This window comes from Amphimedon queenslandica, unplaced genomic scaffold (assembly GCF_000090795.2).
Source record: "Amphimedon queenslandica unplaced genomic scaffold, v1.1 AMPQUscaffold_13281, whole genome shotgun sequence".
Classification (NCBI taxonomy): Eukaryota; Metazoa; Porifera; class Demospongiae; order Haplosclerida; family Niphatidae; genus Amphimedon; species Amphimedon queenslandica.
Genome location: NW_003546483.1, coordinates 21,048 through 36,698, shown reverse-complemented (window position 1 = coordinate 36,698; position 15,651 = coordinate 21,048). Strand labels below are relative to the sequence as shown.

Genomic DNA, 15,651 nt, shown 5'->3' with positions numbered 1-15,651 from the left:
TAATTATTTTTATATTATGAGTATTCTTTTACTAATGTATGTGTACAACATTTAGTATTATTATTATTATTATTATTATTATTATTATTATTATTATTATTAATTTTATATTTAATTTTATTGATTATTATTATTATTATTATTAATTTTATATTTAACAATTAATTTATTATTATTATTATTATTATTATTTTAAAGGGTACTAATCAAAAAGACTCAGTCTGTAAGACTTGTGATAAATCGCTGAGCGACTGTGTCGGTCACTATGGTTACATTGACCTTCAACTCCCTGTGTTTCATGTCGGTTATTTTCGTAATACAATCTCAATCCTTCAAGTTATTTGTAAAGTAAGTGAGTCCTTTCATAGCATTATTGTATATACTTACTGTAAACCCATTAATAATAAATTTTAACTATTTTAACCTTTTTGGCTTAATCTTGTTTATGTTGATGGTCGTGAAGCAGGTGGTTACCTTAGTTGTAAAAATTGTTGAAATTAATGGGCATTAATATACATGTATCCACCATTGCAAAAACGTTAAACATAAAGGTCGTCAAATTATTTGGGCTTACAGTATATGTGCATGCAGGGTTTCCCCCCAAAGCATACTAAGTGAGCTAAAAGCATGTTTCATGAAATCATGAGCTGACAGCTTAATTGTGACAAGCACTCATTGCTTTGAGCAACTTTAAAAATTTATAAAAAATCCAAATTTGATTGGAATCTGCTTAAAATTTTGGTGCAACATAAGAACATGTATATGCATCAGAAAAAATTATAAAAATGGAGAATTCTTTCCTAGTCATTTTTGGTGAAATTTGGCCTGTGACCCTGTACTATAGTACAGGGACTTTGGCTCGATTTTTGAGTAATTTTAAAAATTTGTAAAAAAGTCTGATTTTGATCGGAATCAGCTCAAACTTGCTACACAACATAAGAACATGTATATGTATCAGAAACAATTATAAAAATGGAGAACTCTCTTCTAGTCATTTTTGGCAAAATTTGACCAAATTAACTACATGTATGTACATGTACATGTATTTGAAAAGAAAGCAGTAAAGTACTTGATGCATAATAGGTATTATTTAGTGTTGTGATTATTATTAATCTTTCTTTTTTCAGACCTGCAGCAGAGTGTTAGTGACTGGAACCGACAGACAGTCTTATTTTGATTTACTCTCTCGACCTTTCATCTCTTCCCTTGCAAAGAAAACCATTTTCAAGAAAATCAACGAGAAATGCAAGAAAATATCAACATGTCCACACTGCCAATCTACAAATGGTAGCAACTGTGCCTTTCTACAACTTACGATTACCTTAGGGCACCTTTTATTAGGGCTGTAAATTTCACGGATTTTGCAATTTTTTGAAGATTCACGACAATTACTTCTGCAAAAAATCAAATTGATACAGTAAAAGATGGCAGACGACATAGATTTGCGAAAATTAAATCCGCAAAATAGATTTTTAGGCAATTTTGCAAAATTTGCAGCCCTCGAAAAAAGGCGTCCTATGGTAATTATTTTTCTCAGAGCAGTATTTTTATGCTTTTTGTTGGATGTTAGGCTCGGTCAAGAAATGTGGAGTTTTTAAGATATTACACGAAAAGATAAGAAAAGAAAAGAAATTCCAATCAGAGAGTAGCGCCTTTCGAGAGACTTTCGCTGAAGCTGTCATTCACAACAGGGACCTTGAGCAGTACTTGAATAAAGCACAGGTGGGCCCTCTCGTTTTTATGACTCCAGTAGCAAATATCAATTCATTTATAGGAGATACTGACCCCGCTAAAAGTATTGAATTTATTTCGTAATATTCCCGACGAGGTAATGCAGTTTTAAAATTATTTTATTTAATTTTTATTTGATTTTATTTGTAGGATATTGTACTCCTTGGTATGACACTGGCAGCTGGTAGACCCGAGGATCTAATAGTAACTCGTTTACTTGTCCCGCCACTTTGCATTAGACCCTCTGTTGTATCAGATACTCAAGCTGGAACGTAAGTATTATTAGTATTATGTACATGTACATGCATGAACTGTATTCAATGCTTATTCTCACTTAATTTAATTTGCATATTTTTTAGTTATGGTCATTTTATGCAGAAACCAATTTTTGAGAAATAAATGGGTTTTCGCCTGTCACAGATTTCGTGACAATTAAACAAAAAAGGGTTTTTGACTGTCACGGATTTTGTGACAATGGAACTAATGGGTTTTTGCTTGTCACGAATTTCATGACAATAGAACAAATGGGTTTTTGCATGTCATGGATTTCGTGACAATGGAACTAATGGGTTTTTGCTTGTCATGGATTTTGTGACAATGGAACTAATATGTTTTTGCTTGTCACAAATTTCATGACAATGGAACTAATAGGTTTTTGATTGTCATGGATTTCGTGACAATGGAACCAATGGGTTTTTCCTTGTTACAGATTTTGTGTCAATGAAACAAAATGGGTTTTTGCTTGTCGTGGATTTTATTTTATAGCCCATGGTCTTTTCCAGAAAATGGCTCCAAAATCGCCCCCAATTTCTATTACATTTTCTGATGCATATTGATGTCCTTATGCTCTGCAGGAACTTAGATTTTCACTCACACTTTTTGTACATTGTATCTTTCCTTTACAATAATAATGAGATTCTTCCCTTTCCCCCCCCCTCTCTCCTCCAGTACCGAAGATGACGTTACTATTAAGTTGAGGGATATTATTTTTGCTAACGACGTCATTCATCGTCATCGGACTACTGGAGCTAAAGTTGAAATGATACTAGTTAGTTCATTCTTATTCAGCAGTTCAAAGTCAAATGTATTATGTCATCATTATTAGTATTAATTATGCTGCATTTAAAGTGATAGGCTAATGAATAATTAATAATCAATATTACTTCCTTTTATTACCACATCAATTACATTGTAATATGCATGTACGTGTACATGTACATGTATATTAATGATTTTCATATTTTAATCCATCATTTTAATTCATACATGTAGTTAATGTAATGATACTTTTACTAGTTATACTTACACTAGTATTTTATTTTATTAATATATTTATTGCATGTACACATTATATATTAGGAGATGTGGGATTATCTTCAGTTGCAAGTTGCTCTCTATATTAACAGTGAAGTGTCTGGCATCCCGCCTTCAATGATAGTAAGTTTAATCATTTTGCTATTAACTAATACTATTGTTGAAATAATGAAATCATCAAATTTAACCTGCCAACCTATCAATGATGTAGTCAATTTTGCCAAATTGTCTTACCAGCAACAAACTCAGCTATAAAGTACTTGCTCTAATTTTTGAATTTACATATGCACACGTACTACATTGATATTTTTTATTGGATACATGTATTTATTTGGCTTTAATTTTTAAAAACTACCTTTTCCCTTATACTTCTCTCTCTCTCCTTTCTTTCTTCTCTCTCTCCCTTTGTTCCTATACAAGTGTACATATTCCTAATTATACTCATGATCATTAAGATGGTGTAAACTTTCCTTTTCATGAAGCCATTAAAACACACACTACCTGTTGTGTTTCCTCTTAATCTTGGCAGTGTCCATTGCTTTATAGTAGCTAACCCTCTGTCCAATTGAGGCTCTCTTGGCTTGCCAACACTGCCTGAGCAGTCACTACAATAGTAACATGTACTACTAATGAATTGACAACTGGTGTGTGTGTATATATATATATATATAAAATATACTATTCACACATATGCACTGTTAGAGGAAGGATCAAATTGGTACATGAATATTAAACTTAATACATGTGTAGTGTACAGTGTGTTTTAATGCAGTCTTGCAATAATATGAGGTTTGGAGCTGCTTCTTGTGGTAATAGGCTTGGGTGGATTGTTCCTAACCACAGCTAATGGGATGTTAATGGATATTTGTATAACTATAATAATGTTATCAGCCTATGTGTGACATCATCTACTGTTTAATGCAGTGAATGTATTAAATAGTAAATTTGTTTAAGTACTGTTTAAGCATTGAGTAATGTGTAATGCATTAAGTAATGTCTAATCCATTAATACTCTTACTTTTGCACTGAAAGCATTTCCTAATGTTTTATTTTAATTTCTTAACAGCCAAAGAAGACAACTAGGGGCTTTGTTCAGAGGTTGAAGGGCAAGCAGGGACGTTTTCGTGGTAATCTCTCCGGGAAGCGTGTCGATTTCTCGGGCCGTACTGTCATCTCTCCTGATCCAAATATGAGGATCGATCAAGTTGCTGTTCCCATTCACGTTGCAAAGATAATGACGTATCCAGAAAAGGTTAGAATGAATTTGGGATGATTTGGAAAATTATGAGATCAGCGCCTAATTTTTTTCAATTTTTCACATACTCAATGTGGATAATTTCTTTTTTCTCGAAAGAAAAATTCTATCCGAAATAATTTTTTCATTTTAATGCTTTTAATGCACCACTGGAAAGAGGCTGTACTGTGGTTCCAATGGGACTTTAAGCCTTAATAAACAATTATGACAAGTCATTGCAGCTGGCTTTATCCTGTATACACTGGAGCTGGGCACTAATCATATTGTGGGTATGTAATTCCCATGTTCATGTTCCCTAGGTTACCAAACACAACATTGGACTGATGAGACAGCTGGTGATCAACGGTCCTGATAAACATCCTGGAGCCAATTTCATGACACACAAGGGACAAAATAAAAGGTATTGACACGACTTTATTTTAGGAAAAGGCAGTTTGAGAGTGAAGACATGTAGTCCTCAATTTTGAAAGGAGAAATTTTTGTGGCAAACTTGGCGTTTCGCCAAAATAAAATTTACCATTTTGAACCTTAACTTGCATGCTCAATGGCACTTGGCCAAAAATTAAAACCTGTCTCACTCGCCAAAAATTTATCAATTTTCCAGCTACAGTACCTGTACATCTATAAATGTATATTTACATGAATTTTGTTTAGGTTTTTGAAGTACGGGGATAGGAAGAAAATTGCATCAGAGTTGAAGGTTTTCATATTAAAAAAATATTTTAGAATAATTTTACGTTTTTTAGCATGGCGACATCGTGGAGCGCCACATGATTGATGGCGATGTCGTCTTATTTAATCGACAACCTTCGCTTCATAAACTGAGTATTATGGCACATTTTGTAAGATAAAGAAAAAAATAATTATATTATGTATATTTTTACTTTTTCTTTCACTCCTCCTCCTTTTCTCTCCCTCATTTCTTTTATTAGGTGAAGGTTATGCCCCATAGAACCTTCAGATTCAATGAGTGTGTGTGTACGCCATATAATGCTGACTTCGATGGAGATGAGATGAACCTTCACTTGCCTCAAACTGAAGAAGCTAAAGCTGAGGCTCTCGTACTAATGGGAGTAAGATATTGAGTTATTAAATATTTGTAATATATTTGTTATTAAAATTGAAAGGGATTCTTGCTACACTTCCCCTTTTTTTTGCAAAAGTTTACTCGAAGCATATGCTAAATGAACTTAAGTGTAGCTGAAAAGCACTACAATGCAGTACATGGCTTTTGGAGCAACTTTAAGAATTCATGAAAAATTCAAATTTGATCAGAATCAGCTCAAGCTTTCTACGCAACATAAGAACATGTATATGCATCAGAAAAAATTTTTTTAATGGAAAATTCTCACCTTGTCATTTTTAACAAAATTTGGCCAAAGACCCTGTACTATAGTACAGGGACTTTGATCTGATATTGGAGCAACTTTGAGAATTCATTAAAAAATTCAAATTTGATCGGAATCAGCTCAAACTTTCTATGCAACATAAGAACATGTATATGCATCAGAAAAAAAATTTTAAATGGAAAATTCTCACCTTGTCATTTTTGACAAAATTTGGCCAAAGACCCTGTACTATAGTACAGGGACTTTGGTCTGATTTTGGAGCAACTTTAAGAATTCGTAAAAAATTCAAATTTGATCGGAATCAGCTCAAACATTATACATGGCATAAGAACATGTATATGTTTCAGAAAAATTTTTAAATGGAAAATTCTCACCTTGTCATTTTTGACGAAATTTGGCCAAAGACCTGTACTATAGTACAGGGTCTTTGGCCCGATTTTGAAGTAACTTTATTTTCACAAAAATTTCAATTTTGATTGGAATCAGCTCAAACTTTCTACACAACATAAGAACATGTATTTGTGTCCTTTACTCTCTTTTTATTTCAGGTCAAATCAAATCTTGTTACTCCTCGAAATGGTGAGCCGCTGATTGCTGCTATTCAGGATTTTATATCAGGTTTGACTCCTTTCTGAAAGTCATTTAAATCCTCATATTATTTTTCTAGCAAGTTTTCTCCTGACACAAAAAGATGTTTTCTTTGACAGAGCTCAATTCTTTCAGATTGTATCTGCAATGCTCAGTAATCACGATTCTAATATTAAGATAGACATACCACCTCCAGCTATCATTAAAGTAGGTCCTCATTTAGTTTGTGTTTATAATGAGAAATGCAAAAATAGGGTATACTTTGTTGCATTTCTAATCCCCTTTATAGTAACTATGACATCTTGAAGATTCATTTAATTCTGACCACTTTCTATTTAGTTATTAGTACCTGGTAAAATAAGCAGGTTTTTTTGAAAAGAAGCATGCATTTGGCTTTTAAAAAATACCTTCCATTAATAGTATATTTCATTTTGGCATAAATACCTTACAAGCATACAGTATGAAAATAGCCAATTTGTACATACACATGTACATGTACATGTACTTCATGAATTGGCTCCAGTAACATCCCTGCTAATGCAGAATGCCAATTTGCCCTACACCCAAAGCATTTTTAAGTATTTTGTTTTGGATTGACTGTCATCATGTGTATGTTTTTTTTATAATTGAAGTTTTGCCAAGAATAATGTCACCGTTTGCATACAACATGTATTTTCTAAATACATTGCTTTGTACATCAAATTAATCAACATCATTATTTTTTATGACTGCCGGATTCGACGACTATTTTTTTTCCTTCCAGCCTGTTAAACTGTGGACTGGAAAGCAGGTCATGAGTGTCCTCATTTCTCCCAACAAGAAGTCGAATGTTATAATAAACCTGAGGGCTAAGGGGAAGCAGTACACTAAAGGAGAAGACATGTGCTCCAACGATTCTTGTGAGACCACATTAAGATTTAATGTCCTATATTCTTTTATTTATTGTCTACTTCTCTTATTTTTAATTTTATTTCTCTCTCTCTCTCTCTCTCTCTCTCTCCCCCTCCCCCTCTCCTAATTTTATAGTTGTTGTTATACACAATAGCTCACACTTGTGTGGTAGTCTAGACAAGGCCACCTTAGGCTCAGGCTCAAAGAACAGCATCTTCTTTGTCCTCTTAAGAGATTATGGGGAGCAAGTGAGCATAATTATTTTAAAAGCTATTTTATTTTTTGTAGGAAGCTGCAGACTGCATGTCAAGACTGGCACGACTCACTCCATATTACCTCAGTATGGGATGGGCTCTGGTTCTGTCTCTAATTGTGTATACATGTGTAGTCTCTACTGCATGTGCTTGTATCTGATTTTTATTATTGAATTTTCATTCACTGCTTGCCAATTCATCTATTGGCAGAGTTTTAATTAGTCCTGATTTGTTTACTCTGAAGAATCTCGTTAAGTTTTTAATTTGTTTTGAGGTGTTACTCTCTCACTCTCTCTTCTATTTAATTCTTTTTGGTTCAAGCCTCGATATTTTATGTTGAGTTATTTTACAGGTAACAGAGGTTTCTCCATTGGTATTGGTGATGTTACCCCAGGACGTGGCCTGGTGAATGCAAAGAACAAACTAGTGGAAGAAGGGTAAAGAGAGCTAGTGTGTTGGGAAGAAATTCCTTTCATGCATGTACATGTACATGTACATGCATACATGCATTTTCAATGAAGGTTGATTTTATGAGCAAGTTATGTCATCATATGTAATTACTGCAGCTTTCATGATACTGAAATGTGAATGATTGGTATAGTAATGGTATATGCATGTACATGTACATCGCTATATGTTCTATCTGTTGGTTAATTTTTGTGTCCATGCATGTAGTTATGCTAATTGTGACCAATTCATTCAAAGTTTTTTGGACAAGAAACTTCAGACCCAACCAGGCTGCACTGCAGATGAGACTCTAGAGGTATAGCTCGACTTGAAAAAGAATCCTTTTAAAGCATTATCTACTGTACATGTACTTGCAGGCGAAAATTGTTCACGAGTTGTCAAAGATTCGAGAGGACTCTGGCAAAGTTTGTAAGACCGAGCTCCATCCGACCAACACTCCTTTAAACATGGCACTCTGTGGATCTAAAGGATCATTCATTAATATATCACAAATGATTGCTTGTGTTGGGCAGCAGGCTATATCTGGGAAAAGGACGCCTGATGGTTTCGAAGATCGCACCCTTCCACACTTTCCAAGAAATTGTAGGCCCTTTTTTCATTTTAAATTCCCACTTACCCTCTTCTTTTTAAAATAATAATTAAGCTAAAGCACCCGCAGCAAAAGGCTTTGTGAAGAATAGTTTCTACACAGGCCTTGTCCCTACAGAATTCTTCTTCCACACTATGGGTGGCAGAGAAGGTATTCATTAATGCATTATTATATTTTTATTATAGATCCATCAGGTCTTGTAGACACTGCAGTTAAAACTGCTGAAACTGGTTACATGCAGAGACGACTAGTAAAGGTAAAATACCTCTTCATTTGATCTACATCATGAATGAGGAATCAAGACATACATGTGCATTGTCAATACATACATGTGCTTGTTTGTTTATGTATCTATAGCCTATAAATTTATATTTACTCTCTACTTTACTACGTGGCTACTGTGATGTCCTCTTTACTATGGTTACACGTCTAGTCATAGTGGCTGGCCACTCTACTACATGTTGGCATCAGATATTACTTTTGTTCATCAATATGTCTTATACAATGAATGAATTTCTTCTGTTGCAGTATTTTTAGCTCATATAAGTATATACTTGCATGTCCATCTTATATAATTGGCTTACAAACTTCTAATGGAATGATTTTATTCTTTAAAGTCCCATGTATATTCAAGCAACTCAACGTAAACAAAAATGAGAATCATGCGATTAGAAAAGTAAAAGTAAACTCGGCGGTTGTTTACTTAGCATAATGACAACATATACACTGATGCGCATTAAACAGCATCTATTAAATGGAAAACAAGATGGGCTGATTGTGCCTCTAATGTGTATACATGGTTTTAACAGTTGTTGCAGCTTTTAGTCCCAGCAATACACAAAACCCTGAAGCCTAGCTTTCGACTTGAGTCTTTCTAAAGCAGTATCATTAAGTTGTGCTTGCCTGCACTATAGCAAAATATAATTACTGCTTATATGCAGCTTAAAATGCATGCTCTTTAAATCCTTTTTATTTGTTATATAATCTTAATTACATTTCCCAAAAATGTAGTTATATAATAATTATGGTGAGTAATTTGTCATAATCTCTTTGATCTTTACTCTCCAACGGAAGGCAGTTTGTTTTGTTTATATATTGGTATATTATTGATTGTTTCACTATAAACATGGAAATAATTTTAAGGTTGATGAAGCGGACAAACAGTGTAATTTTGTAATAAGTGTTTTCAATTATATCCCCATTTCCAGTCATTGGAAGACCTTTGTTGTCATTATGATAACACAGTGAGGGATTCTGATGGTCATATAGTCCAGTTTATTTACGGTGGGGATGGACTAGACCCTGCTGCAATGGAAGGAAAGGACAAACCTGTGGATTTCACTCATGTTTTGCATCACGTTACAGTCAGTTATGCTGTAGCTGTCTCATATTTATCATGCTTCTCTCTTGCTTTGTGTTTAGATGAAGTTTCCTTGTAAATCTGAGCCAGCATTGTCCCCGCTTGGTTTTCAAAAGCTTTTCGATCAGTTTTGTGACTACAAGAGATTCCATTTGTGCAATGACACTTTTAAAACTGAATTAAAGTTTGTTCTCTGCTAATAGCATGTTTTGATTCATGATTGCAGCTTTTTGCATTATAATAGCATCATATAGCCTTTTCTCTCATTTCTTAGAGATTTTTTAGCCAAGAAGATTTCAAAGCTGCAAGGTTTGTGGTCATTCTTCAATATTACCGACACCACTAGGTACAATATATATATATCATATTCCTTTAATAAAGTTTATCGAAAATGTTTTTGTTTTTAGTGAAAACAGTGACAATAGTGATATCACTTATATCTCACCTGGTAACACTACAATCACCTTTACCTGTATTCATAAACACACTACTAACACAACAAGGGGCGAGCTCTGCCTGCCTATTGATATGTACATCATGTGATATCTTATCTATGATGTTATTCTAAGAAATGTGGGAAGTTTGTAGAGTAGAGTTGTGTTATTGTTCAGGTTTTGTTACTCTTATCACATCGTGAATATTGTCGCCTCATTCCTAGCATAACGTTCTAGTTCCAAATGGTCATGAATATGATTGCCCTGACCCACCTCCTCTCTCTGTCTCTCTTTCTCATGATTGTTATTTTTGCCTTAAAAGAATTTAGATATTTACAACACATTAATTACCTTGTTACATGATGTGTGTACACATTTGCAGATGCAACTTGCCTTTTTGTTTATGTTATAATCATGTTCATATAGTTTTGTACCAGTTGGGGAGAATCACTTCTACTCAGTTTTGGACATTTGTTGATACATGCATTGACAAGTTTCTAAAGTCAAGGATAGAGCCAGGTATATATATATACCCACATGGATGGATGAACCTTTTACTGCCTGCAGTTAATGGCTTCAGTTGTTTGATTATGACACTTAATTCTGTGTTTATATATAACTAGGATTTGCTTGGCTGTAGTATTTAATTGAGTCCAAGCCTGCTTTGTTAGATAATGTATTGACAATAACATCCTTTCTGGTGCATATGAAATTCCTTCCAGCTATACTGACATGATTTGTATGTGACCTCCAAAGCAGGCTTCTAATTGTCAAAGGTGTATCTGTGATTGATTTGATTACACACTACCATATATAGTCAAATGCACACTAGCTATCCAACCTCCAGTATAAACTGACCCTAAGTTTAACAACACAGGCAAGCATCATGTGACTTTGGATTATCATCAATTAGATTAAACTAATCTCATATGCGTACAGTGATCAATGCCATTAATTTTTCTCTATTGTATATGTCCATACAGGTTCTGCAGTGGGTGCAATCTGTGCTCAGAGTATTGGAGAGCCAGGGACACAGATGACACTAAAGACATTTCATTTTGCAGGAGTTGCTTCTATGAATATCCTTTAGTGAATAGAGTTATAGGTTTAATTACTATGAGTTGAAGGTGGGGTGCCCTTTGGTGTATTTATATGATATGCCATTTAGTTTTTATGGCAATGCATGCATCATTAAGGATACACCCCAGACAAGCTATCTTTAGCTACCTATCTCTATACACTACCCAATTATAGTTATAGTCACTCCCTGTACATATACATACATGCATGGGAAAACAGGATAGGTCATACCAGAACATGCATGGTTGTGATATAATAGGCATCATATGTTTGTCTGTCACAAATACTACTAGTATACTACTGATGTGTATTGTATCCTTAAATTTGATCCTGGAATCTGTTATATATGATGTTACTCTGTAATATAAATAGTCCATTGGACATTATAGCAGGCTTTTATGGCAGTATCACTTGACCATACGTGTTTAATTTGAGATTTCTTTAACTCCCATTCTCACATATCACTCTGGGCGTTCCGAGAATCAAAGAAATCATCAACGCCGCAAAGACAATCAGCACTCCAATCATCAGCACCAGTCTAGTGATTGAAGATGATCCAGAAGCTGCACGACTTGTCAAAGGACGAATAGAGAAAACCTTATTAGGAGAAGTGAGACTTGTTTGTCCTGCATTGCAAACAGCATTTCTACATGCTGTCAATACCTTTTGCTGTTTGAGACTATGCCTCCACAAAGTGCTGTCAAATAGGCGCCATTGGGAGTGCTTCTTATTGATTAAAGCTTAAAATTGATATTTGAGTATGATTTTGAATTGTAACTATGCATGTAATTATGCAAGGAATTAAAATTCCAAACATCTTGTGCAATGTAGTATCTAATTGCTGTGTTTGTGTGGTCTTTGGTGATCGTTATCGCAGTCTTGTGGTATAATCTTATGCAATAAATAATTATTGTGTATGTAGGTGTGATTGTGTTTTCATTCCAGTGTGACTGTATGTATAGTGTCGAATATTTCTTTCATTTGTTGATATAGGTGTCACGTTACATCGAAGAAGCTTATGAAGTTGATGGTTGTTTTCTGTGCATTAAATTGGATAAAAGACGAATACGTTTACTCAAGGTCTTCAAAGTTTCACTTATATTGCTGCATATTATGCACACATAATGTAGTTTTGGTGTATTTTTAGAGCTTTGCAGTATTGCTTTGATGATGTAATGTGATAATGACTATAGTTTCTTGGTCAGTATAGAAAGTATGCTTTTTACAGATCTATTGTATTATTCAGATAACGTAGTTGATAGATTTTAGCTAGACATTATTTGCAAATAGTTGCTTTTTAGTCTTTTTGTGAAAATTCATGAACACAATAGTTGGTTTTTAAATTCATTCAAAGCTGCACTACTGTATTGCTAGGAAAATTATGCTAGCATGATTGGAGCGAAATAGGGCAAATGATTGGAGCGAAATAGGGCAAGTTATAATGCTACATGTAGCATAATTGGAGCATAATGGGTCAAAATTTTCCGGCTCTATACCACTGACCACATGATTTCAATTCAATATGGCAGGTGGTACAAGTACAAGTACAGCAACCAAACTTCAGTTAAATTGCTTAGTGCCCACCTATGCAAGCGTGGCGGGTCCAATGACTTAAACTATTCACTGGAAACATTTTAAGATTCTGGCATTATTATAACAGACTCATGTGCTTGTAACTTGATAGTTGATATTTGAGTAAAGCTTAAACTATGTGCTTAATATAATGAGCATAATTGGATTCATTTCAAAGCATAATAGGATGGAATTGGGGGCAGTGCCTAAAAGCATAATAGGCAAAAATTGAAGCATAATAGTTTTCCTAGCCCTTATGCTGTAGAAATCTGATTCCAACAGGTGTACTCTGACCACAAAACCACAATTATTCATTTGTGTAGCTTCACTGGCATTGCTGTGGTGTGTCTAATGAGATTATTGTTGTATCTTGATTGTCTTGTTAACACACCACCTGTCTTTTGTTTGTAGTTGGAAATAAATGCTGACATAGTACAGAACTCCATACTAAACGCTCCCAAGCTGAAACTGAAGCCAACCGTAAGTCTTCACAAACAACTGCTATTGGCAAAGAGTCAACTACATAACAATAACTAATCCATTAAGCCATTGTTTATCTTTTAAATAGCACATATCCATCAGGGACAAATGGACCTTATTCATATATCCCCCAGAGACTGAAAAAACATCCGAGTACTATATGATGCAGAAACTTAAGTTCGCCTTGCCTCGTGTTGTTATCAAGGTATACTGGAGGATGAAGTTTCATCAACACTGGTTGTGTACTTAAGCATTTATTCTCAGCTCCAATGTTTTTAAATGCATGATTTAGTCTATTGTCATAATTAAGGGGGCATACCCAATAGTGTCATTAAAGAATACAATACTGGTATTAGTGTCAGTCTAACCTTATACAGTAGTTATGACTACAAACAGGTCAAATAGTGGGCACACAAAAGCCCTTGATTAGCTGTTTGATATGTCAATAGGGTGTGATCCCTTTATTCTCTTTATAGGGCATTAATTCAGTCTCTCGTGCTATTATCCATCAGGATGAAAGCAATGGGAAGACTAAATACAAGCTCCTTGTTGAGGGTCTCAATCTTAGAGCTGTTATGGCAACGCATGGTGTGAAAGGGAACTCTACTACGTCAAATCACACGATTGAAGTTGAAAAGACACTTGGGATTGAAGCAGCAAGGCATGTGGTTCTATGAAGTACTTTTGTACATGATGAGAATCACATCAGTGTTGGCTCTCTCTCTGTGTGACTCATTAATATATTATCACACCTCAGAGTGCAGTTGTAGTGATGCAGCCTTAATTAGGTCTCTTATTATCTAGCTAGTTGACACACACCTTAGCAACAATGAGAGGCCATAGACTAATTTTGTTGGTGTTCATAATAATTCTATAATTGGATCATTAATGGGCTTGGTAGACAGTCTGGCTCCAGTGAGTCATTGACACATGGATAATAAAAGCAATGTAGTGACACAGCTGTCAAAACTGTGGTTTGTGTGTGATGGAGTGTTATTCTTATTTTTGCAGGCAAACAATAATGAATGAGATTGCTTATACTATGGTTAACCATGGCATGAACATTGATGCAAGACACATTATGCTACTTGCTGATTTGATGACATTCAAAGTATGTGTATGATTTGTATAGACATCAGCAATAACTACTATCTCTCCCACTCCTTATTAGGGAGAAGTTCTTGGAATTACTCGTTTTGGTTTGGCCAAGATGAAAGAGAGTGTCCTAATGTTAGCTTCGGTAATGATTAATCGCCCATGATGAGTTCATCACTTTATTGCACTCTCTCTTTTCCTTTATAGTTTGAAAAAACTAGTGACCACCTGTTTGATGCTGCTTTTCATGGACAGTCTGATGTAGTCAATGGTTGGTTGATCATAATAATGAGATATTTCTAGACTGTAGTGTAGTAGTAGTAATAATTGTTGGCTAGTAATCAAACCACAGCAGCATAGACATTGTTTACTTGCCAGCCAACTTTAATGAATGATGCTACTATTCAGTAGTATATTCTGAATGCAGCTTTCATGCTACGTGCAGCCAATTTCAAACTAGCTTTGCTATGCTATATTTGCCTTCATAGTACATATAGCTATTTTGAAGCTATTTTCAGTGTTTCGATCATCCACAACTTTACAATCTATGAATTGTGTAGCCAATTTCATAAATCATGCCACACTGCATAATCTCAGTAGATCTACATCTACTTTCTTTGCTACATGATGGCAAGCTGTAATAACTAGTATATATATCTGATGCTTTCTATGCTGAACTGTAGTTTTCTTGCATTATTTTACACTTTCATATAGGAGTTAGTGACTGCATTATAATGGGTAGGCCAATGTCACTGGGTACTGGCATGTTTCAGCTTCTATTCAAGTAAGCTAGACAATCCACATACTGTGACATTTGACATTGTTTTTCTTGCAGACCAAGCAGAACTCCGTTGCCTACAAAAACTTCTCTTATTTTTGATACACCTGACTTACATTTGCCTCAATGTACAATTTAAATGCTCCAACTTTATTTGTGAATTCCTTATTCGTGTGTCATCATTTTTTGTATACAAGTGCAGCTGTGCGTTGTAACTATGCTATTGTAGTATCATTAGTGTTTCCTGCATTAATTGGCAATACCTACATGCAGTCGGAATTCAGGAAATGCTTACATTGCTGCATATAGCTTTTATCATATACAGATTTTATGTAACACTTCCTTTGAGAATTTGTTATTCTGGAAGCTAGCTTTGTGCTACAACACTGTAGTGTACGTCATGCACTTATTAC

The 15,651-nt window shown here is 34.6% G+C and overlaps 1 protein-coding gene across 1 annotated transcript in view; it reads left to right on the top strand.

Annotated features, from left to right (window-relative positions):
* Positions 1-15,456, top strand: part of LOC100641262 (DNA-directed RNA polymerase III subunit RPC1-like) — a 15,819-nt gene extending 363 nt beyond the window's left edge. The window contains exons 3-40 of the mRNA XM_019999261.1: positions 199-348; positions 1,128-1,287; positions 1,571-1,722; positions 1,775-1,828; positions 1,882-2,003; positions 2,680-2,779; positions 3,091-3,168; positions 4,112-4,297; positions 4,600-4,700; positions 4,955-5,000; positions 5,047-5,142; positions 5,233-5,373; positions 6,198-6,267; positions 6,317-6,444; positions 7,001-7,136; positions 7,264-7,376; positions 7,417-7,468; positions 7,735-7,819; positions 8,058-8,145; positions 8,207-8,432; positions 8,494-8,589; positions 8,634-8,695; positions 9,648-9,803; positions 9,862-9,983; positions 10,074-10,145; positions 10,207-10,247; positions 10,660-10,752; positions 11,217-11,312; positions 11,772-11,923; positions 12,307-12,393; positions 13,297-13,365; positions 13,454-13,570; positions 13,842-14,026; positions 14,377-14,476; positions 14,537-14,605; positions 14,668-14,731; positions 15,175-15,244; positions 15,296-15,456. Of these exons, the coding sequence (XP_019854820.1) occupies positions 199-348; positions 1,128-1,287; positions 1,571-1,722; positions 1,775-1,828; positions 1,882-2,003; positions 2,680-2,779; positions 3,091-3,168; positions 4,112-4,297; positions 4,600-4,700; positions 4,955-5,000; positions 5,047-5,142; positions 5,233-5,373; positions 6,198-6,267; positions 6,317-6,444; positions 7,001-7,136; positions 7,264-7,376; positions 7,417-7,468; positions 7,735-7,819; positions 8,058-8,145; positions 8,207-8,432; positions 8,494-8,589; positions 8,634-8,695; positions 9,648-9,803; positions 9,862-9,983; positions 10,074-10,145; positions 10,207-10,247; positions 10,660-10,752; positions 11,217-11,312; positions 11,772-11,923; positions 12,307-12,393; positions 13,297-13,365; positions 13,454-13,570; positions 13,842-14,026; positions 14,377-14,476; positions 14,537-14,605; positions 14,668-14,731; positions 15,175-15,244; positions 15,296-15,377 (4,017 nt within the window). The 3' untranslated portion in view covers positions 15,378-15,456. The remainder of the gene's footprint in view (positions 1-198; positions 349-1,127; positions 1,288-1,570; positions 1,723-1,774; positions 1,829-1,881; positions 2,004-2,679; positions 2,780-3,090; positions 3,169-4,111; positions 4,298-4,599; positions 4,701-4,954; positions 5,001-5,046; positions 5,143-5,232; positions 5,374-6,197; positions 6,268-6,316; positions 6,445-7,000; positions 7,137-7,263; positions 7,377-7,416; positions 7,469-7,734; positions 7,820-8,057; positions 8,146-8,206; positions 8,433-8,493; positions 8,590-8,633; positions 8,696-9,647; positions 9,804-9,861; positions 9,984-10,073; positions 10,146-10,206; positions 10,248-10,659; positions 10,753-11,216; positions 11,313-11,771; positions 11,924-12,306; positions 12,394-13,296; positions 13,366-13,453; positions 13,571-13,841; positions 14,027-14,376; positions 14,477-14,536; positions 14,606-14,667; positions 14,732-15,174; positions 15,245-15,295) is intronic.
* The last annotated feature ends 195 nt before the right edge of the window (positions 15,457-15,651 follow it).